At 33.6% G+C, this 19,471-nt stretch overlaps 2 protein-coding genes across 2 annotated transcripts; both read left to right on the top strand.

The window, feature by feature from the left end:
* The first annotated feature begins 10,283 nt into the window (after positions 1 to 10,283).
* Positions 10,284 to 15,703, top strand: LOC110420895 (alpha/beta-Hydrolases superfamily protein). Its single transcript, XM_021434287.2, has 13 exons — positions 10,284 to 10,478; positions 10,764 to 10,865; positions 10,953 to 11,026; positions 11,105 to 11,176; positions 11,275 to 11,303; positions 11,432 to 11,482; positions 11,953 to 11,997; positions 12,801 to 12,860; positions 12,959 to 13,041; positions 13,520 to 13,667; positions 13,869 to 13,919; positions 14,698 to 14,802; positions 15,632 to 15,703. The coding sequence occupies exons 1-13, from the start codon at positions 10,327 to 10,329 to the stop codon at positions 15,701 to 15,703; spliced, it is 1,044 nt and encodes a 347-aa protein (XP_021289962.1). The 5' UTR covers positions 10,284 to 10,326.
* A 2,340-nt stretch (positions 15,704 to 18,043) lies between these two features.
* LOC110420622 (transcription repressor OFP6-like) lies at positions 18,044 to 19,090 on the top strand. The gene is given in 1 exon segment (XM_021434003.2): positions 18,044 to 19,090. A coding segment is annotated over 1 exon segment (573 nt). The 5' UTR covers positions 18,044 to 18,131; the 3' UTR covers positions 18,705 to 19,090.
* The last annotated feature ends 381 nt before the right edge of the window (positions 19,091 to 19,471 follow it).

The raw sequence follows: 19,471 nt of genomic DNA, 5'->3' as shown, positions 1-19,471 counted from the left end.
TTTTTTATTATTTTATACTTGCATGATTCTGACATGGCATTGATGTTGAAGGTGAAAAACGTAATATGACCATGTCATAATGCCACATTAATATAATACGTCATCATCGATTATGATATATTAACATATTCTATTAGTATCATGTTAGTGTCATGTGGCAAAGAATGCTAAGTAGTATTTTGATTATGTCAATCATTAGTCATAAGAATTTATTTTAAAATAAAAATATAACAATTTATTTGACTCGAAATAAAAAAATAAAGATTTAATTAAACACAATAAAAGCGTTTGAGTATATTGAATTTTCTTGAATAGTTTAGAAACTTTTTTAGATATTATGTCATTAAAATATTTAAACTAATTTCTATTATTTATTATAAATTAGGAATTTGTGAGTGTGATAAATTATGTCAAGATTTTGTAATAACTCTCATAAATCTGATACAATTAAGTAGAAGAGATCAAAATTATTCTCTCTAGTAATTATTTTAAGTGGGAACGGTTTTACTCACCTTAACAAGTAATGAAAAGCAAAAATAGTAAGGGAGAGGGTGCTGAGTAATGAAATTGATAGATGTAGACAAATATATTTATAAAGTATTATAATAATTTAAACTAAACAAAATTTCTAATTTTTATATTTTTTCCTTCATAAAAATAATATGGTTTTTATAATTAAAATTAAATAAAAAATTTTCAAATAAACAATTAATATGTACATCATTAATTTTGTTCTGACATTAAAAGAAAAAAGACTAACAAGTTATTTTTTAAATTTTAGAGAATAAAATAGGAGACATTTTGAACTTTAAAAATCATAGGCGCAATCTACTCGATCTTATCTTATTCCTTTTTAAGATTTGAACTTGAGCAGACCTTCCAAGATGGACTTTCAATTTCTAATTGTTGGGTGCCATCCTTTCGGAATTAAATATGATTAAAGTTCATCTAAAATCAAAAACTAAATTTAAATAGAGTAACTCCATAAACGTAAAAAAAAAAAAAGAATCCGTGCTTTATTCTTTAAAATAAAAGAGAGATTTTTACTTTTATTTATTTAATTCAAAAATTTTGCATCTGATTCAAATGTTTTTCTCTATAATTAAACAAGTGAAGCAGTAGTAAGTATGAATGATAATAATTTATTAATTTATCGACAAAAATTAGCATAATCATTTATTACATTTTAAATTGTTATTTTTATTTTTCTATAAATATAACATGGTTTATCTAATTTACAAATAAGAATTCTAATTATATTGAAGTGTAGTCAGGTTGTTAAGCAAGTCAAAATTTCTTTTGGGTTAAATTTAATGTTGTCGAAGGAACATCGTTGGGTTAAGTTTAATGTCAATGGAGCATCATCTAGATCTTCACTAGAGGAAGGGATAGGCAGATTGTTATGAATTAATAGCGACTTAATATAAATAAAGTTTTCAAAGCTAATTGGTTTTGAAGATTTCAATTTAGTAGAATTACTAGTCATCATAGAAGTATGTTTTTATTTTTATTCAACTTATAACTGATAATAAATTCAATCTTTTGATCGAAAGTTATTGTAGAATAGCAATTACATTGCCTAGTATAGAATTAAAAGTTCCTATTTGCAAACGATTAATTTTACCACCAATCACTCTAGGTGGCAAAGTGAATGTAGAGTCTAATGTTATCTCAGTCCTTGAAGTGGGAAAAAAAGATTGGCGACAGCCGTTAATTAACTACCTAAAACATGGGAAGCTTCCTAATGATCCAAGGCACAAAAATAGAAATAAAACGTCAAGCTCCTCGATTTATTTATTTCAAAGGTACACTCTATCATTATTCCTTTAACAAAGTCTTTCTTTGTTGTTTAGGAGATGAAGAAGCATATAAGGCCTTATAAGAAGCTCACTTAGGAATTTGTGGGGCACATCAATCCAAAGCTAAGTTGTACTTCCAAATCAAAAGGATGGGGTACTATTGGCCAACAATGGTGAAGGATAGCATGGACTATGCTAAAAGATGTCAAGCATGTCAATTTCATGCTAATTTCATTCATTAATCCCTTGAGCCACTCCACCCAACAGTTACATCATGGCCATTTGATGCTTGGGGACTTGACTTGGTTGGACCATTACCTAAAAGTTTCACAAGGCATCTCTACATACTCATAGCCACAGCCTACTTTTCAAAGTGGGCAGAAGCAGCATCTTATCGAGAAGTAAAGAAAGAGATTGTTGCTACCTTCATTAGAACAAACATCATTTATCGTTGTGGCTTGCCACGATGCATCATAATAGATAATGGAAAACAGTTCACAATGGAGAAGTTTTGTGCACAATTTAACTTCAAACAATATAATTCTTCCATGTACCACGCATTGGAAAATGGGTTAGTAGAAGCTTTCAACAAGACTTTATGCAATCTTCTTAAGAAAGTTGCTAATCGCGCAAGGAAAGATTGGCTAGAGAAACTAAAGGAAGCTTTATGGGCTTATCGTACGACATTTTGTACACCTACTCATGCTACTCCATATTCACTTGTTTATGGTGTAGAAGCTGTTATCCCATTAAAGTGTCAAATTTTATCATTCAGAAGTGTCATTCAATAAGGTCTTTCAAATGAAGACAATGTTCACCTACGCCTTGAAGAACTTCAAGTGTTGGATGAGAAGAGGTTGGAAGCACAACAACATTTGGAATGTTATCAAGCTCGATTGTCTAAAGCTTTTAACAAGAAAGTTAAACCATAATTATTCAAAATGGGAGACTTAGTTCTTGCAATGTGAAAACCCATAAACAGTACACATTGTATGGGTAACAAGTTCCTCTCAAAGTGGGATGGACCATATGTTGTTTAAGAAGTCTACACTAATGGCGCATACAAAATTGTTGATCAAGATGGAGTAACAGTTGGCCTAATTAATGGCAGATTCTTGAAACGCTACTATGCTTGAAGGTCAAATGCTCCTTGGCAAGAGCTTAAACTCTCCCCCCCCTCCCCAAAAGGCTTGCTAAGTTGAAATCTTTAACTGGACTACTTAGGCAAAAGTTAAGGCAAAAAAAGAAAAAGCTTGCTAAATTGAAAATCCTTAATAGGATTACTTAGGTAAAAATTAAGGTAAAAATATATATATTAATGAACTACGTTATGACTTGATCCTTCTACATATTAGAAGGTATGTAGGCAGCTTGGTCCCATTGCCAAGTTCAGCCACACAAAAAAAAAAATCTCTTGCATCAAGCATGGCTCAATTCTTTATGATAATAAAGTTATCAAGATAGAAGATTGAAGAATAAATCAAGTTTGTACTTCTTCATCAAGTTACGTGATTCAATCAATTAAATTGCAAGTGAAACAAATTGCAATCGCAAGTTGAATTGTTTTGAAGTTTAATTGCTGTCTAAGAAAATTTATGGAATATCTTGAAGGTTTCATAGGATTATCTTTTAAATTTCTTCACAAGTAAAGAAAAGCAATAAACAAAACAAATTTATCTTTATTGCTAATTCGAAATGCATTACAATGTGAAAGAAAATTTTAAAAGTCTAAATCCTGAGAAAAAAAAAAGAGAGAGCTACATGAATAAGGAATTAATCAAATCAAGACTTTCACTTAAAATTCTTTAGTTCTTCTTAAGAAGATTCCAATATATTACACAATAAATTTAAGAAATTAACTTCGGTTTGACTCAAAATAGAAGAAGACTTGATGGAAGCTATCTCTTTATTAATCTTGGAAATATTAGCTTCCCTCATTTGCACCTTTTCTTTATTTACTTTAAGAGAAGATTCAATTTCATCCTTCTTGTGATACAAAGCATTTATTTTCTCTTCAAGATTTGCTAACTCAACTTGCAAACCATCAACCTCCTCAATAAATTTGCTCTTAAGAGACTCCTCGTCCTTGAGATGAATAACAAGTTTTTGAAGCTTTTCATTTTGGTCTTTCATAGACACACTACTAAAGGATGATTCGAGGTCAATAAATTTGTGAACTTGTCCAAAGTATTCTTGAACCATATTCCTCAATGAGGATGAATCCACAGTCTCGATCCCTTCTATAACAGGAAGAAACTTTTGAACCTCAGTAGTCAGAGAAGAAACTTGATCAAAGGGAGTTTTGACAATTTTTGGTTGCATACTCCCCCATAAGGTTATGACAAGCTTTGAGTGACAATCATGGATCAACTTATCAACACTAAATTTAGAAGCTTCGGGAAGTGCAAGATGACTAGCCTCGGTGCACAACTCGATTGTACTCTTAGAAACATCACCAATCTCTTTAGCGATTGATGAGGAGAAATATTTTCTTGACTTGAGGATGCATTTGAAATCTCTAGAGCAAAATGGTTTCTTATCTTCGTTGCAAGCTTGTTAAATCCATGTGGATTAGAAACTAAATCTATGCTAATAGTAGGAACTACTTCATTGATAACCTCTTTGGTTAGATCTTCGCTTTGAAGTTAAAAAAATGAATAAAAGTTAATTCCACAAAATAGCAAAAAAAATTTCAGAAATTCATGATACAATTACCAAATCATTGAAGTTTTTTGAAAGTAAAGAACAATTTGGAATGTCTTCAAGAAATGAAAAGCCAGAAGGGTATGATACCTTTTGTTTTTTTGATGTGACTCACTTTTAATGTTTCTCACAATCAGTTTCACTATCAGAATCTTTAATACCTATTGCACTTTGGTGCCCAGAAATTTTTTCAAGAATTTCTTGTTCGGCATTTAGAAGTAGTTGAAGGCTTTGCGCTTTTGAAGGTTCCTTGTGTTCATATCTACTAGAGAGATTTGTTGTAGCAAGCATCTTATTCTCGCCTTGTTCTACTTTTTAAGGCCTTTCCTTTTGTTGTCTCGAGCGTTTGGATGGAGTTTGATGGGTAGTAGAGATCAAAGATTTAACATTACGTTCAAGGTAAGGATTATGAACTTGGGACCACCATTCCATATAACTCGCAGTGGCATGATCATTAATATTTAAGGGGCGAGTTAGAGAAATTATTCTTGATTGAGTATTAAAAAGCATGCAAGTTTGCCAAAATTTCAATAAGTCATCCACCAAGCCAAAGTGAATATTAGTCTTAAGCTTTTTAGGAACATCTTGACAAAAGCCAAACTATCTTTCAAATCGATGAAAACTATGTGGCTCTAAAATAATAGTGTTGTGGCATCGAACAAGCAAGTAGCTCCGACGAACACTTACTAAATAATCATGTTGTGAAGGATTTAGTGGTATACATCGATGATAATCTCACCTCGATTTTTGGAATATAAATTTTTATCCCACACTAATTTTGTATGAATCAAGTTACACACTTCTTGTTCAATAAAATATTTAGCCCCACCTTCTCTAGAGAATTTCACCATCATGGGTCCAATTACTTCTTGTGGAGTTGAAAAATGAGTTTCAAAATAATGACCCAACCACCCATAAAAATAATGAACAAGAACACATGCATCCAAAGAACTAGCTTGAGTAGAAAAGACAATCTGATTAAGCCCTCGATAGATCTGGGCAAGCATTGGAATGGCAAGATTAACACCTTTAGAGCCAATAGCTATGAGGCTAGCAATCTTAAATGTCTCAGGTTGAATGATAGATTCTACGCTTGGAAAAACAAATACACAGAGCCAACAAGAAAAGAAAGCAGCTTAATATGTATCAGCCTTATGATTGTCTTTAACACCAAGTTCTTTGCATGCCTTAGCTCCAGTCAAGGCCCAAGGTTCAATTTTCTTGATAATTCCAGTAGGGTTGTGCGTGGCCTTAATACGAGTTGACTTCTTGGCTTTACGAGCTGGAGGTTTTTGATAACATAATTTACCTTGAAACAAAAATTGATCCAATCATCGACATAGACTTTGCCTTGATCATCGTTTCTTTTGTGCAAACAATGAAAGGCATCAAATAAGTATTCACAACTTTTGGGAAGAAATCTTCTCCCATTGGCACCAACACCAATCAATTCTTTAGTAGAAGGAATGACCTCATCATAAAACCAACCATGAATAGGAAGACCACTCAATTTATGCAAGTCCCATAATGATAAGGAAGCCTATCCAAAAGCAGTATGAAGGGCATTCATGGTTGGACACCAACTCTTACAAAATGCTCGAATGATATCTTTATTACAATCATAAGTATATAAAAATGCGTAAATAGCATCAGTCATGTTCATATCACATAAAAGCTTCTCATATCGAAATAACACATCTTTAGTCCACTCTCAATATTTGGGATATACTTAAATTCCACATTGATCATGAAAGAACTGCCCCGATAAGCCTCATCAGAAATTATACGGCTTACCAATGTGATAAATTCCTCTTGATTGAAAGTTTTGTCATGAAGATAATATTGGAGACATCGAGCTATTGAAGAAGATTGTGAGCTCTTGATTGGTTTAAAAGTCCATTCTTCCAAAGTTGTAGGAGCATTGAGTGGTTGAGATGCCAAAACGACCAACAATAGGTCTCGTTATGGGAAGAAACAACCCTTTCTTCATATCTTCATCCTTTTTTGAAAGAATAACAAGTTAATTTTTGTAGCCCTTGAGGTATACCATGGTGATTCTAAATTGTGTGCTATTATAAAGATTACCACCAAAGATCAACAAGTGCTATTATAAAGAGCACCCTCCAAGGATAATAAATTATGTGCTAGTATAAAGAGCACTTCTCAAAGATCAACAAATGCTATTATAAAGAGCATCTTTCGAGGATAATAAATTGTGTGCTAGTATAAAGAGCACCTTTCGAGGATAATAAATTGTGTGCTAGTATAAAGAGCACCTCTCAAGGATCAACACGTGCTATTTTAAAGAGCAACCTCCAAGAATAATAAATTGTGTAGAGCACCCCCCAAGGATCAATAAGTGCTATTGTAAAGAGTACCCTCCAAGAATAACAAATCACTTATTATTATAAAGAGCACCACTTTAAGTTGCTGCCAATTTCTTTTAGCACAACAATTTACGATTGTATGTATAGAAAGTTGATGAGAAGATATTGGCCAATTCTTAGCCTCTTTAACGTTTTTCCTATGTTCTTGTAACGTGGCAAAACAAATGGTGGCCTATCATGGAAATTGGAACAAATGATGGCTTGCATGCTTTAGCATGGGAATTGAAACAAATGGCGACTTGTATGTTTTAGCATGGCAATTGAAACGTGGCAAGATAAATGGTGCCTTGGATGATTTTTTTTAGCATAACAATTGAAACAAATGATGGCTAGTATCATTTCCTTTCCTAGGTGTGTAATGTGGAAAGAACACAAAGTGCATGAGCCTTTTAACGTGGTAGAAAGATGATTTAATGTGGGCATTAGTCAATTGTTGAAATCTTGGCTTAGTTGTATGACATGGCAGAAGGGTCATGAGAATTAAAAGACTTTAGACAATTCTTGGCTTCTTTTGTTTAGCTTTGTAACGTGGCATGAAATCTTGGAATGCAACAGGAATTGAATAAATAAGGTGACAAGATAGCAAGTTATCAAAATAAGAAAGATAGTCGTATTACCTTGAGACATAAGTGGCGAAGCTTGAAGAATATTTCTGCTAGCTTATGGAATACTCGTAAATCTAATATTTTGGTGTGCAGAAAATTGACAAGGGAGCTTTCTTCTTATAAGAGTAAAAAGAAAGAGTTTTACTTGAATAAGGAATGCAATACCAATTGCAATATACTTCTTACAAAGTCATAGTTTTATTGCAATATACTTCTTTAAATAGTTTTATTGCAATATATTTCTTTCAAGATTATGGTTTTATTGCAATATGCTTCTTCAAGTAGTTTTATTGATACATCTTCCAAGATCATAATTCTATTACCTATAGGTAAGCATAATTCAAATATAACTTGGATTGTAAGTGTACCAAGGCACATTAGGATTCTAAGGAATCCTAGAATTTTTTTTTTTAATTTTCAAGACTTATCCACTTGTCACATTCAAAAATCATGTGTGAACAAGTCTTGAGAGGGAATTTGTAGAAAGAGAAAAATTATCAACCAATTACCTAATACCATGTGGATTTAATAATATTTTAACCATATAATTAATTATAAAATAATTAATTTTTTGGTTGAAGACATATAGTTGAACCAATTCACTTATTGGTATATTTAAATTGGACCAATCAAAAATTAGTTTTTGGTCATCCAATTTATCTCTAAATAAATCAAAGTAATTTAGAGATAATATTTATATTTTGACCAATCAAAATTAGTTATTGGTCATCCAATTTATCTCTAAATAAATTTAAATAATTTGAAGATAATATTCATATTTTTGACCAATCAAAATTTAATTATTGGTTGTTTAATTTATCTCTAATAATCATATTAATTTAAAAATAAAAATCAGATTGAATTATTTAATTTATCTCTAAATAAGTTAAGATAATTTGGAGATAATACCTAACTTCGGTCAATCAAAATTTAAGGACTCAAAGTCCGGCCAATCAAAAGACTTTTAAAGAGTCATCATGATTTATCTCTAAATAAATTAAAATAACTTAGAGATGATTCAAAGCGATTACATTCTCATTAAAGTCTCTCATCTAGCATTATAATAGGGGCTCCTTCAAGCCATTTTCATTCATTCGAAAGCATTCGAAGATTGGGAGGCATTCAAAGATTGAGAGCATTTCAAAGATCAAGAAGAGCGAAGAATTCTAAAGTGAAAATCAAACGACAATGAAGTTCGTGATCCAGATATCAAGTGTTCGTGATCAAGATATCAAGTGTTTGTGATCAAGATTAAGCCGTGAAGACTCTTGAAGCGAAGATATTAAGTGTTCATGATCAAAATTAAGTCGTGAAGACCCTTGAAGCAAAGATTAAGTGAAGTTCATGATTAAGACTAAGTCCTAGTTCGTAACTCTTGAAGACGAAGTAAAGAAATTAATCAGAGAAATTTTCAAAGATTATCACTCATATTATCAAATATTTGTATTTGTCTCATAATTTTCAAGTCAAGAAATTTTGACGAGAAATTTGTGTGTATAGTTACTCAAAGAATGCAATATCATGAACTGTTAATTCTAGTGAGGCATTGTAGAGGGTTAGAACATGGTTACTACGAATTTTAAGGGATAGCATATAAGAAGTAAGGAGAGCTGGTCTGATAAAAATGGGAGAATGCTACACCAAATTAGATCTTGCAATTCGTGTTTTGGTGTATTAAACGTGTTAAATATAATTAGATACGAAATACGTTAAGGTTAAATAAAATACGATATGAATAATATTCGTGCATTAAATTTGAAATACGTACGTACATGTTTACGTTTAATAACTGTATAACACAACACGACATGACATGATAAGATTAATACGTTTATTAAACATGTCAATATAGGACACGACACAATTAATAGCACAATTAAATAAAAATATTTACAACTAAATATAATTTTCTTACTTAATTTAAAATAAATAATTATAAAAATAATTATAATATAATAAAATAATAATAACATAAAATATAATAAAAATTAATATAAATAACATACATAAAATTCATTATCATATACTATGATAACATTCATTATTAACATCTAACCTTAAAATACTAATAATATCTAAAATGATCCAAAATGATAACAAGACAAAAGTTCAAAATTAGGGTTTGGGTATGATATAATTACATTATTATCTTTATTAAATTTAAGAAACTTATTAAAATAATTATTTAAAATTATTTAAATAAAATTAAAATAATCTTTGATTATTAATTTTTGATAAGTTGATAAACATGTCATGCAAATACATTTAAACATGATAACATGATTAATTCAACATATTTAAATATGTGTTATTCAAGTCTAACGTATTAAAATTTAAAAATTTTTATGATTTAAACGTGTCTGATATAATTAAATATAAAATGCCTTAAAATTAAATTTAAGCTTATTTAATTTTATTTTTTTTATCGTGTTATCTTATTATGCTTAAAATTATCATGTCTACAACAAATGTTTGGACACGCGATTCGAGGTCTAGGTGTGGACACTAGGATAGCGTTCAGGAACCTAAACAAGTGGTCCCACATTTAAACTTCCCCACGAGCTAAATGTTTATATTTTTGTAAGGTTTCTATAAAGCATAATTTTCAAAAAAAATTAAAAAAAAGTTCTGACAGTTTTAAATCATTTACAGATGTGGCAAATAATTTTATCATAAAGGTTAAAGGAGATAAAGACAATTAGGCAATAGGATTGACCTAAAATTGTGTCAATAATTAACGGAGTGTACCCGACCCATGCGGTGGTGCGTGGATCTTAACCCCTAAACCCCTTCCGTTTCCCGTCCCGGCGCCCAAGTACTAAATAAAAAATCATGAAGAAAAGGTGTCCTTTCGTACAGGATACAGAGAAAAAATGGAAAAGGCGTAGATGTACGAAGGGAGTAAAACTAGGATCACAAATGTTACCTCGGGTTGTTTCTCTAACATCGAGACCACTTCCTTTCATTCGCTCATTCCATTACAGGCATTTTCAATTACTCATACGATAACAAAACAGCTATTAAGGCATATTACCTTTGTTAATTTGCTGTTTTGGTTTGGATAGTTTCTGGTCCTTTTTCTTTTTCAACTGTTTTTGGTATGCATTAGTTTTATAAGACAGTTCATGCATGTACTACGGGCTTGGTTATTCTCATTTCTCAGTTTTTAAGCATATTTACAATGTCACGAGAAATGGGTAAAGCCCAGGTTCTTGACAATGTTAAGCTAACCCAATTCTTTCTTCTGTGACAAACTTTTTACTTTGTAGGAAAACTGATACATCAAATCGCACAAGTAGAAAAATGGGTTTTGATGATTTGCATTCAGATGTTAAAAAATGTGTGAATCTTCGGTTGTGTAATGTCTCAGGGTATGTTATGCTTATGAGGATTCCATCTTTTAAGGGGTTTTATGTTAATTCTTGTTTTATTGATTTTTGGACATCTGTACTGGGCAGTTGCATGACTGAGATTCTGGAAGTTCATGCTGATCATCCTTCATTTCATGTGGTTTATGTTCCTGGAAATCCTGGTTTGTTAATGTCTTTGATTAATATTTTGCTAATAGTTGAATTGAGAACAATGTCTCAAGTGCTGCTGGTCATCACAGGTATTATTACCTTTTACAAGGAATTTGTGGAATCATTATTTGAGTTGTTTGGAGGAACTGCATCTGTATCAGGCAAAAGATTGAGAACCTTTTTTTAATAAGAAATTCACATTGTTGATTATTAGCCCTAATGTTGTTGCTAACAGTTGCTTTTCTGTGATTCGGAGCAGCTGTTGGGTACGCAGGTCAGACAGAAAAGGTGCATTACCATTTTTATTGCATGCATATATATATGGAGCGAGTGCTTTTCATACAATTTAAATTGTATCTATTTTCTATATATGTAATTTTCTAATTGTTTTTTTCTTCTATAACCTCTGTTGCTAGAACTGGGAGGATGGAAAGTTGTTTTCCTTGCAAGAACAAATTGATCACAAGGTAACCTTCTGATTATCTATTTGGGTTTTAGCAGATTGATAGATTGGAAGAATTTTGATTAGTTGCTTTCAAAATTGTCAGTTATTCTCTATTGGTAATTTTAATGTCCTGCAAGGTCGATGAATATGATACATTTTGATTTGTTATGTTATGGAGCTATTTGGAACATTCTTAACAAACTTGCTTTAGTTGGAAGACTGAACTTAATGATGGCAAACTTGAGGACTCAAGTTTTATGTTTTAGTCCCTGAAATCAAATTAAATGTCCTCAGCATATCACTGAGCTTCTTTTTCCTATTGAATGCTAATTGGATAGTATTTGCTCTTGCATCTGTAAAGCACTGTATATCCTTTTGTCAAGTCCTACCTTCCAGATGATGATCTTAGTTTGTAGTTATGATCAAAACCATTTTACTTTCCCAGTTCAGCAAACAAGGTTATAATCTTTGCTCTAATTTTTACTTTTGCAGATGGAGTTCATCAAAGGGCAAAATATCAAAGTTCCTTTAGTTCTGGTAGGACTATTTGCTGCCTATATGTTGTTTCTTCTTCTTGATTGTCCAAAAAAAAAAAAGGTTTCTTCTTCCAAAAATATAACCTCTTGAAATGTTATCAGCAAAGAAAAGCATAATTCACTTAGGATCTGCTTGAGCATCTTTTTCCACTCATATTTTTTCCTGCACACTAGTTCTAAGTTGAATGCTTATAACTACGATGTTTCTAGAAGCAAGAACAAAGAGACATTAAATTGAATTCCTATGCTCGTCTATTTGTGAATGCGTGTTTGTATTTCTCCAAGACCTTTTAGCGTGTACTTTTCTGTCTGACATTTAATAAAGTGCAGCATCTGTGTCAACAAGTCCATGGCTTTATTTGAGATAAAAAATGAGGAAGCAGGATGTTGACAATTTTCATTTTGAACAGCTATAGTTGTTAGCATTTCTGATTTGAATGTACAGAGGCTCAGACAACATGCATGTCTTACAATTGAAATCCCATGACTATATGTTTCTGAGTTGTTCTTCATACTGTGTTTCTTCTTCATGATGGCTCTGCCTAAAATTAATCAAAGTATTTCTTAATGTCTGTGGGAACTGATGATATTTCCAACGTGAGCTAAATTAGTAGCATTTTTTTTTTGTTTTCTGTTAAGAAGACAGCTGCTGAAATTTCATCTCTACTAGTCAACAGTACTTTTCATTACTTTGGCTTGGAAAAAGCATTACAATCTCTCTAAAATGATATATTCCAAAATTGTCACAGTTGATTTTCGATTTCTGAAAACTCTTGGCAATTGATGTCTAAATTTTCCATGAAGGTAGGACACTCTATTGGTTCATATATATCACTTGAAATGCTAAGGAGGCTTCCAAAGAAGGTGAAATGACTCCTTTCAACTGATTTATTCAACGCACCTCTTACTTTTCCTGTTGTGCTACCAGAAGAATTTGTTGAATTCTTTGTCTGGTTATTTAGGCAGTGTATTGCATTGGACTTTATCCATTCTTGGCCTTAAATCTGCAATCAAAGAAGCAGTCTACCATTGTGAGAATTGCAATGTAAAGCTCTTTCTCTATCATGAGCAACATTACTTCCGTACTATACATATTTTCTGTAACATTGCAGTACTCTATTATGATGAATACTAATTTCCAGTGTTCTGCCCCCACTCCACTCCTGCTCTATTTGTTGTATTTTCTCCACATCTTTGGGTGCCTTTTTGCATTGTATGTTTGATTTTCCTTTCCCACTATTTTCATGGTTCCTTTACTGGACACTGTTTATAAGATTTCTGCAGCATACTGATCTGGTATTTGTTTATTCATTGTTCTTTTATTAAAAAAAAATGAAAGAAAAGCTAATCTAAGTGTTAGTTTTAAGTTTGTGGGTATACTGTGTGTTCTCTCTTGGACCTATTTGTTAGTCTGTTGCCTCTGTTGGAGGCTTGTGTTCATCATTTTTAATCTTGCCTTTTGACATTCTACCATCAATGAATGGGGATTTTGAGAATCAATAAAATTAATCTGTGAGTTTCAGGTCCAGAGTCCTGTCCGCTACGCTTAGTTTCCTTGTAGCATCTTTGGGCTTGTTACCAAGACAGGTTTTGAGGTTAATTTTCAAACTTTCTGTTGGGAAGTCATGGTCTAATACTGCCCTTGAAGCTGGTTGCTCTCACTTATCACAGGTGAAGTCCTGTTCAAATTCAGTCCTTCAAATTATAAGCAGTAGTTGTTTCCTTTTCGCGGGTCTATTTTTTATCTTGTATGCAAGATGCCCTAGAGGACTTTCTAAGTGTATTTATTTTTTCTCATGAGTAATATTACAATCAAGTGCATGTTTAATATTGAAGAAATTAACTTTTGTGTGCCATTCTATTTGTTTGCAGTATCATACTATGCGGAATGTGCTATTTATGGCCAGGACAGAGTTCAGAAAGGTATACTCATGTTGAGAACAGGAAACTGATGCTGTAAGATACTTAAAGTCTATAAAATTGGTTATAACAACAGAAGTATCCTCTTAGAGAACATTTCATTATGAAACATCAGATTTTTTATTGCAGCAGCATATCATGTTCTTGATCATGTGTCTTTGTTGTCATTGTATCCATGCAACCTTCCTTCTGGGTAATTACCTTCACTGATTTTGTCATCCTTTTCTTGTATATTCTTCGAATTTTTTTTTTTAAAACTTAACTTGCAATTATCTAAAAGTAATTTTCTGCATCTGCTTCAGATATCTGGTTTGTTTTGTTGTCTGCAAAACCATAATAATAGCTTTCGATGAATTGTGCTAATGCAGGTCCCATTTGTGCTTCTCTAGCTGTAGATAACCTTTTCCAACTTGGATTGTTTCGTTTTGGTTCACCTCTATACAGGAATAATAGCTAGATGGGTACTGAGGTTGACTGCATGCTTTCTGATAATTGATCAACCCTTTGAATAAGTCTTCAGCTAATAAATCCTGATACCTCTTGCTTGGACTTCCTTCTTATCTTTGTGAGATATTTTTAGTTTCAAAACAAGGATTGCAGGTTTCGTGGTTCCCATTTCATTTTGTTGCATTATGCTTTCCTTTATTTCTTGGTTCAAGTCCTAATACATCTATCACTTAATCTATCCTACAGAAAATATTGGGCAGTATTACGCAATTAGGAATGTAAACTTACATCAACAATCTTGTGATCACTACTTACTATAATCCTTTTTGATTAGCTTTCAGAAACACCAGATTGGGAATTTATGAGAGAGAACCAGGATAAAATTGCATTCATGTATGGAATTGATGATCACTGGGGTCCATTGAAAATGTTCGAAGAGGTAAAAACAATGGACTCTCTCTCTCTGTCTCTCTCTTAATTACTCTATTTTGGCTTGGGAGCCTCAAAACCCTCTACTGCTAAAAGGGCATAAAAGTCATTTCTGAAGTATTGGAGCACCTCAGGGCTTCTGTTTGTGTGAGAGAGATATGTAATGTAGACAATGATACCATTGCTAGGATAATATTTTTAATTATATGTTTAGGGTGGGAATGTAACAATAGCATTCAAAGGGCTTTTGTGAGGTTGGCAATGCAATTCCATGATGTTAATGGTAATGGTTCACAGTAATGATAGTCATTAATTTTCTCTAAGAATAATGAGGGTGACTTATATCATCGTTATTACCAGCACTCACCATTATACTCTTGATGCACTTGTGAATCCCACTTGGCTATATTTGTCAGTTTTCTGTTCGCTTTGTTAAAAAAAAAAAAAAGAAAAACATTGGTTGGGTTTCTAAATTAGCATAAAAGAAAAAAAAAGGAAAAAGACTCAGGGAGCCCTGTTGTTGAATCCAAGGACATGCCTTGCAGTAAAATTCCTGATAGAAAACCCTGGTGTTGCTTAGAAATTTTGCAGCTATACAGATGTAAAGATGGTCCATCTGAGAAAGGGAATTACTGGGGAAAGGAGGCGGGGCGGCGGTGGGGTGGGGGTGCGTAAAGATGTGATTATTGCCCTGATTGTCACCGATCATGGTGTTTCTACATTTGATGTTGAGCTTTTCCTGTTTTCCACCAAAATGTTTTCCTCTTAACATTTTCTCCTCACTTGGCATTGTCTAACGGTGGTGCCTGGTCATGTCTATTCTTTTTTTTTTCTCTCAGATCTCTAAGCAGCATCGGGCATTGCTCTATCAATTGAAAGGAGGGGACACTCATATAGTTTCGTTGTACTGAGGCTGGCTCGTTATGGGTTGCTCGCCATGTTGCTATGCTTGATAAAGAATAAATTAGCAAATTCAAGCAGTAACATCAGACTCATTGCTTTCTGAGTTTGGACCGCAGTGCAAGTGATTGAGCATCATTGGCTGCAGCAACAAATGATTAAAAGGATCATCTCGGCTTGTAATGGATTGGAAACAAGCTATGCACTACTCAGTTCTTTGACAGGTCAAGTTGGACCCATACTTTAATGTGATCACCTAATAACTAATCTAGTTATAGCAGCAGTGGTTCCAACTGTCATAAACTTGTATATGCAGATGCTATATAATGTAACCCAATACTCCATGATTTTATAAAGATGCTGGCATCTGTGATTTAGATGTGTTGTAATCTTAGTATGCAAGCAATTATTAAGGGCAAAAGATTGCAGTGTTCTATGCTACCTACATCAAATTTCAACTTTAACTGGTGAGCATGAGCCCGTAGTCTTGTTAATGGTAAGGCATCTAACCTTGACTGGAGAGTCATGAGTTAGGTCAGAGCTTATTAGATGGTTGGCTATACCTAGTCATGTGGAGGCACTTGTGTTCAATCTTGTTCAAATTCAGGTGCATTTGTCAGAGTTATCCATAAAGGAAATGATTAAGTTGAAAATTTTGCTAGTTTTTCTTATATTTGGAGAATTATATCTGAATACCATACAAACTTGTGGTGTCCGATTTGCATGTGATATGGGTATATTAGGATAAGGTTAAGAGTTTGGTAGCTTAGCCTCTATTATCCTTACTGCTATGCAGTCTGCAGTGCAAAGTTTGATGTCGACCAAGAGGAAGGAAGAGCAGAGAGAAATGAGGTATCCTCCATGGAGGTAATTGTTGTGTGACCTCTATGTAGCGTATGTATATCTTGGCGTGCATTTCTCACTACAATGCACAGCAGAGATTGATGACGGGGAACCGACCGCCATGGCGTTTTTCACGCGAGTGAGATGAGACAAGCTTGGGTGCAGCTGCAGAAGCAGAATCATTCCAATATCCCGTGACAGTAGTATATTAATATTTTTAACAGAAACCAAATAGTGGCAGCAGAATCACAAGATCACTTGTGGTTGCTGACCAGCTGGTTTGGTATTAGCTTTGAATTTGCCCCGTGAACCTTGATTTCCGGGCTAGCACACTATAACGTGATCCTTATGTACAAGCCCATCATAGTGGAAAATGTGAGAACTTGAAACTGGAGAATGATTATGACGTGACGTGAATCACCTTGTTGTCTATGAGTGGCTCTTGCACGCTTGCATTGCATTCAATACTTAAGTTGCTTGTAAAATTGTTCTCTATTTTATTGTAAAGAAATAAGGGAGCTAATTGCTGCCATGCATCCAATGATTTTGACTACTAGTGCAATGGGGAAAACACCCTACTCTAATCCTTTTCTATGACAACTAATCTATTTGTAACTTAACTAATTAGAAACACATGATGGTCCAATTGATTCCAAATAAGTCTTGCTCTCAACACATCCTCATGGCCTTTGTGCCATGGGCCATACGACCTTTCAAGGCTTGTCAACTCCCATTGGTTAAACTAAAACATTAAAGTTCCTTGGTGTTTTTTTTTTTTGTTTGTCAACTCTTGCCATTCTCAAGTCAAATGCTCCAGCATAGTTTCTTCTTTTTCTTTCATTTATTATACCCTCATAATCTCTTTTTAATCCTTAATACTTTGGGATATGTTTGAATTCCACTTACACTTTGAGTTCCTATATATTCTTCTCCAATGGGTTGGTGCTCATAATTTGTTAATCAAATGACAAATGGTGTATTTAGAAGGTCCGATCCCTAGGTCATTCTGCTGTCATGCAGTTTCTGTATATATAATTGTATATTTTATTTATTAAAAGGACATTAGCCTCCTAACCAATTCATTAACATCATCTTAACTCAATGGACTAACCAACCCTTCCTATGAATGATTCTTTTCTATAATGACACGGTCTGCTCTATCCAGTTGACAATGGGAAAATACATCATCACAATAAACTCATGATGTAATTAATGACAGCCATTTAACAAGTTCCATATTTTCAATAAAAACCATTTGATGATCCTAATGCATGCAAAACGTTTTTGTAATAAAAGAAATGCTGTTGATGGGTGTTCATTTTTTAACACTAATTTATCTCTTTTGGTATAAATATCATCTTAATCAAATATTGAACGGTTGTGATCAACTTGTCATGAAAACTGAAAGTGACAAAGCAGTGACTCTATCACCCTATGGACCCTCCTTGTTCACATGCAGGATTTATAGACAACTTCCCCATGCTCAGACAATTGCCTCATCCCAACTCCAAGGTCCAAGCCAAGGCACTCTTTTCTCTCTTTTTTGCTCCTTGCACTCTAAACTCTAAAACCCCTCATTTTCTTTCTCTGCTAAAAATGTCAAGCAACAGAAAAAAGCTGATCCTCAACACAGTATCAGTCAGCTTAGGCTGCAGCAGCTGCAAGAAGCCGAAGCTCACTAGTTTTTTTTAACCGAAACGAAACCAAACAATCCATTCTCTTACCAATTCTCTTAAATACTTCTCGCTTTCCAAGAAAACAACCCATTGTTCCTTCTCAGAATATGAAACTGCCACCTCTTTTTCTCCAAGCACAGACACTCCTCAGTACTGGGACATGGACACCGACACGGACCAGGAAGTAAAGGGTTCAATGGCCAAAGTACAAGGGTTTGGCCGTGTGGGGGGAGAGAGCCTGGCTGTGGAGAAAGACTCCGATGACCCTTATTTGGATTTCAGGCACTCCATGTTGCAAATGATATTGGAGAAGGAGATATATTCCAAAGATGATTTAAGGGAGCTTCTCAACTGTTTCTTGCAGCTGAATTCGCCTTATCATCATGGGATTATTGTTAGAGCTTTCACGGAGATCTGGAACGGGGTGTTCTCCGTCAAGCCTGGCGGGGCTTCTCCGAAGCTGCATTTTGGGTACAGACCACGTGACTTCTAGGTGCTGCTGCTGCCACGTTTTAGGTTTTTTTGGGCTTAGTTTCGAGTACAGTCCAGTGGGTTAATAAAATATTAGTATATTATGAAGGAAAGCTTAATTATAAACACTTGTTAAGGTAGTATTTAAAGAAATATTTTTGTATTTAATGCTACAGTAAGTTGTGAATGTGAAGCTTTTTCATGCATTAAATGAAAATATTTCTTTAAATAAAAACTTTTAACAAGTGGCCCGGTGCTTATGTTCAGTTAAATTCTAGTCATGTAAACAGTAGAAGTAGAATGTGTAACAGACCCACCAATGTATGCATAGATATGGGTCATGTGTAAGATTAAGAATGGTAGTGTACAAGTTAAAATGTTGCGAGCTTTGCAAATGACAGTCGCAAATTTCAGAGAACTAAGCTGTATCTTCTCTTTTGTTTCTTTTTCTTTTCTCCTTTGGGTACTTGGACCAGCTGCAGACAAGTTTACCCCACAAAAGGGTTTCGCTTTAACGGTAAAGGTTGTACTAGTATACTACAGCCATGAACAATATGATGATAACTAAAGGGTTAAAAAAATAATGGATTTAATCTGGGAGATCATTTGCCATAGTAAGCACAAAGGATTGCTCGTGGTGGCCTAGCTAGAGGGTTCAGCGCGGAAGAGCTCATTCTAACCTTTTATCCCCTTTTGGGAAAAGTATGTGGCAAGTTTTTAGTGGTGAACTAAACTTATATAGTAGAATAGGACAGTCACAGAGAGAGCAGCCTGTAGAAGAGCCAAAGC

The sequence above is a fragment of the Theobroma umbraticum genome, unplaced genomic scaffold (assembly GCF_002168275.2).
Source record: "Theobroma umbraticum cultivar Fairchild unplaced genomic scaffold, ASM216827v3 scaffold_86.0, whole genome shotgun sequence".
Classification (NCBI taxonomy): Eukaryota; Viridiplantae; Streptophyta; class Magnoliopsida; order Malvales; family Malvaceae; genus Theobroma; species Theobroma umbraticum.
The sequence above is the reverse complement of the archived record's forward strand: the minus strand, read 5'-3'. Positions and strand labels throughout refer to the sequence as shown.

Bases quoted from the DNA above. Each gene is read 5' to 3' on its own strand.
- LOC110420895 (XM_021434287.2), top strand. From the start codon at position 10,327: ATGAAGAAAAGGTGTCCTTTCGTACAGGATACAGAGAAAAAATGGAAA. The intron at 11,483-11,952 runs GTAACCTTCTGA...TTACTTTTGCAG, and splicing joins AAGAACAAATTGATCACAAG to ATGGAGTTCATCAAAGGGCA. The intron at 13,668-13,868 runs GTGAAGTCCTGT...ATTTGTTTGCAG, and splicing joins GTTGCTCTCACTTATCACAG to TATCATACTATGCGGAATGT.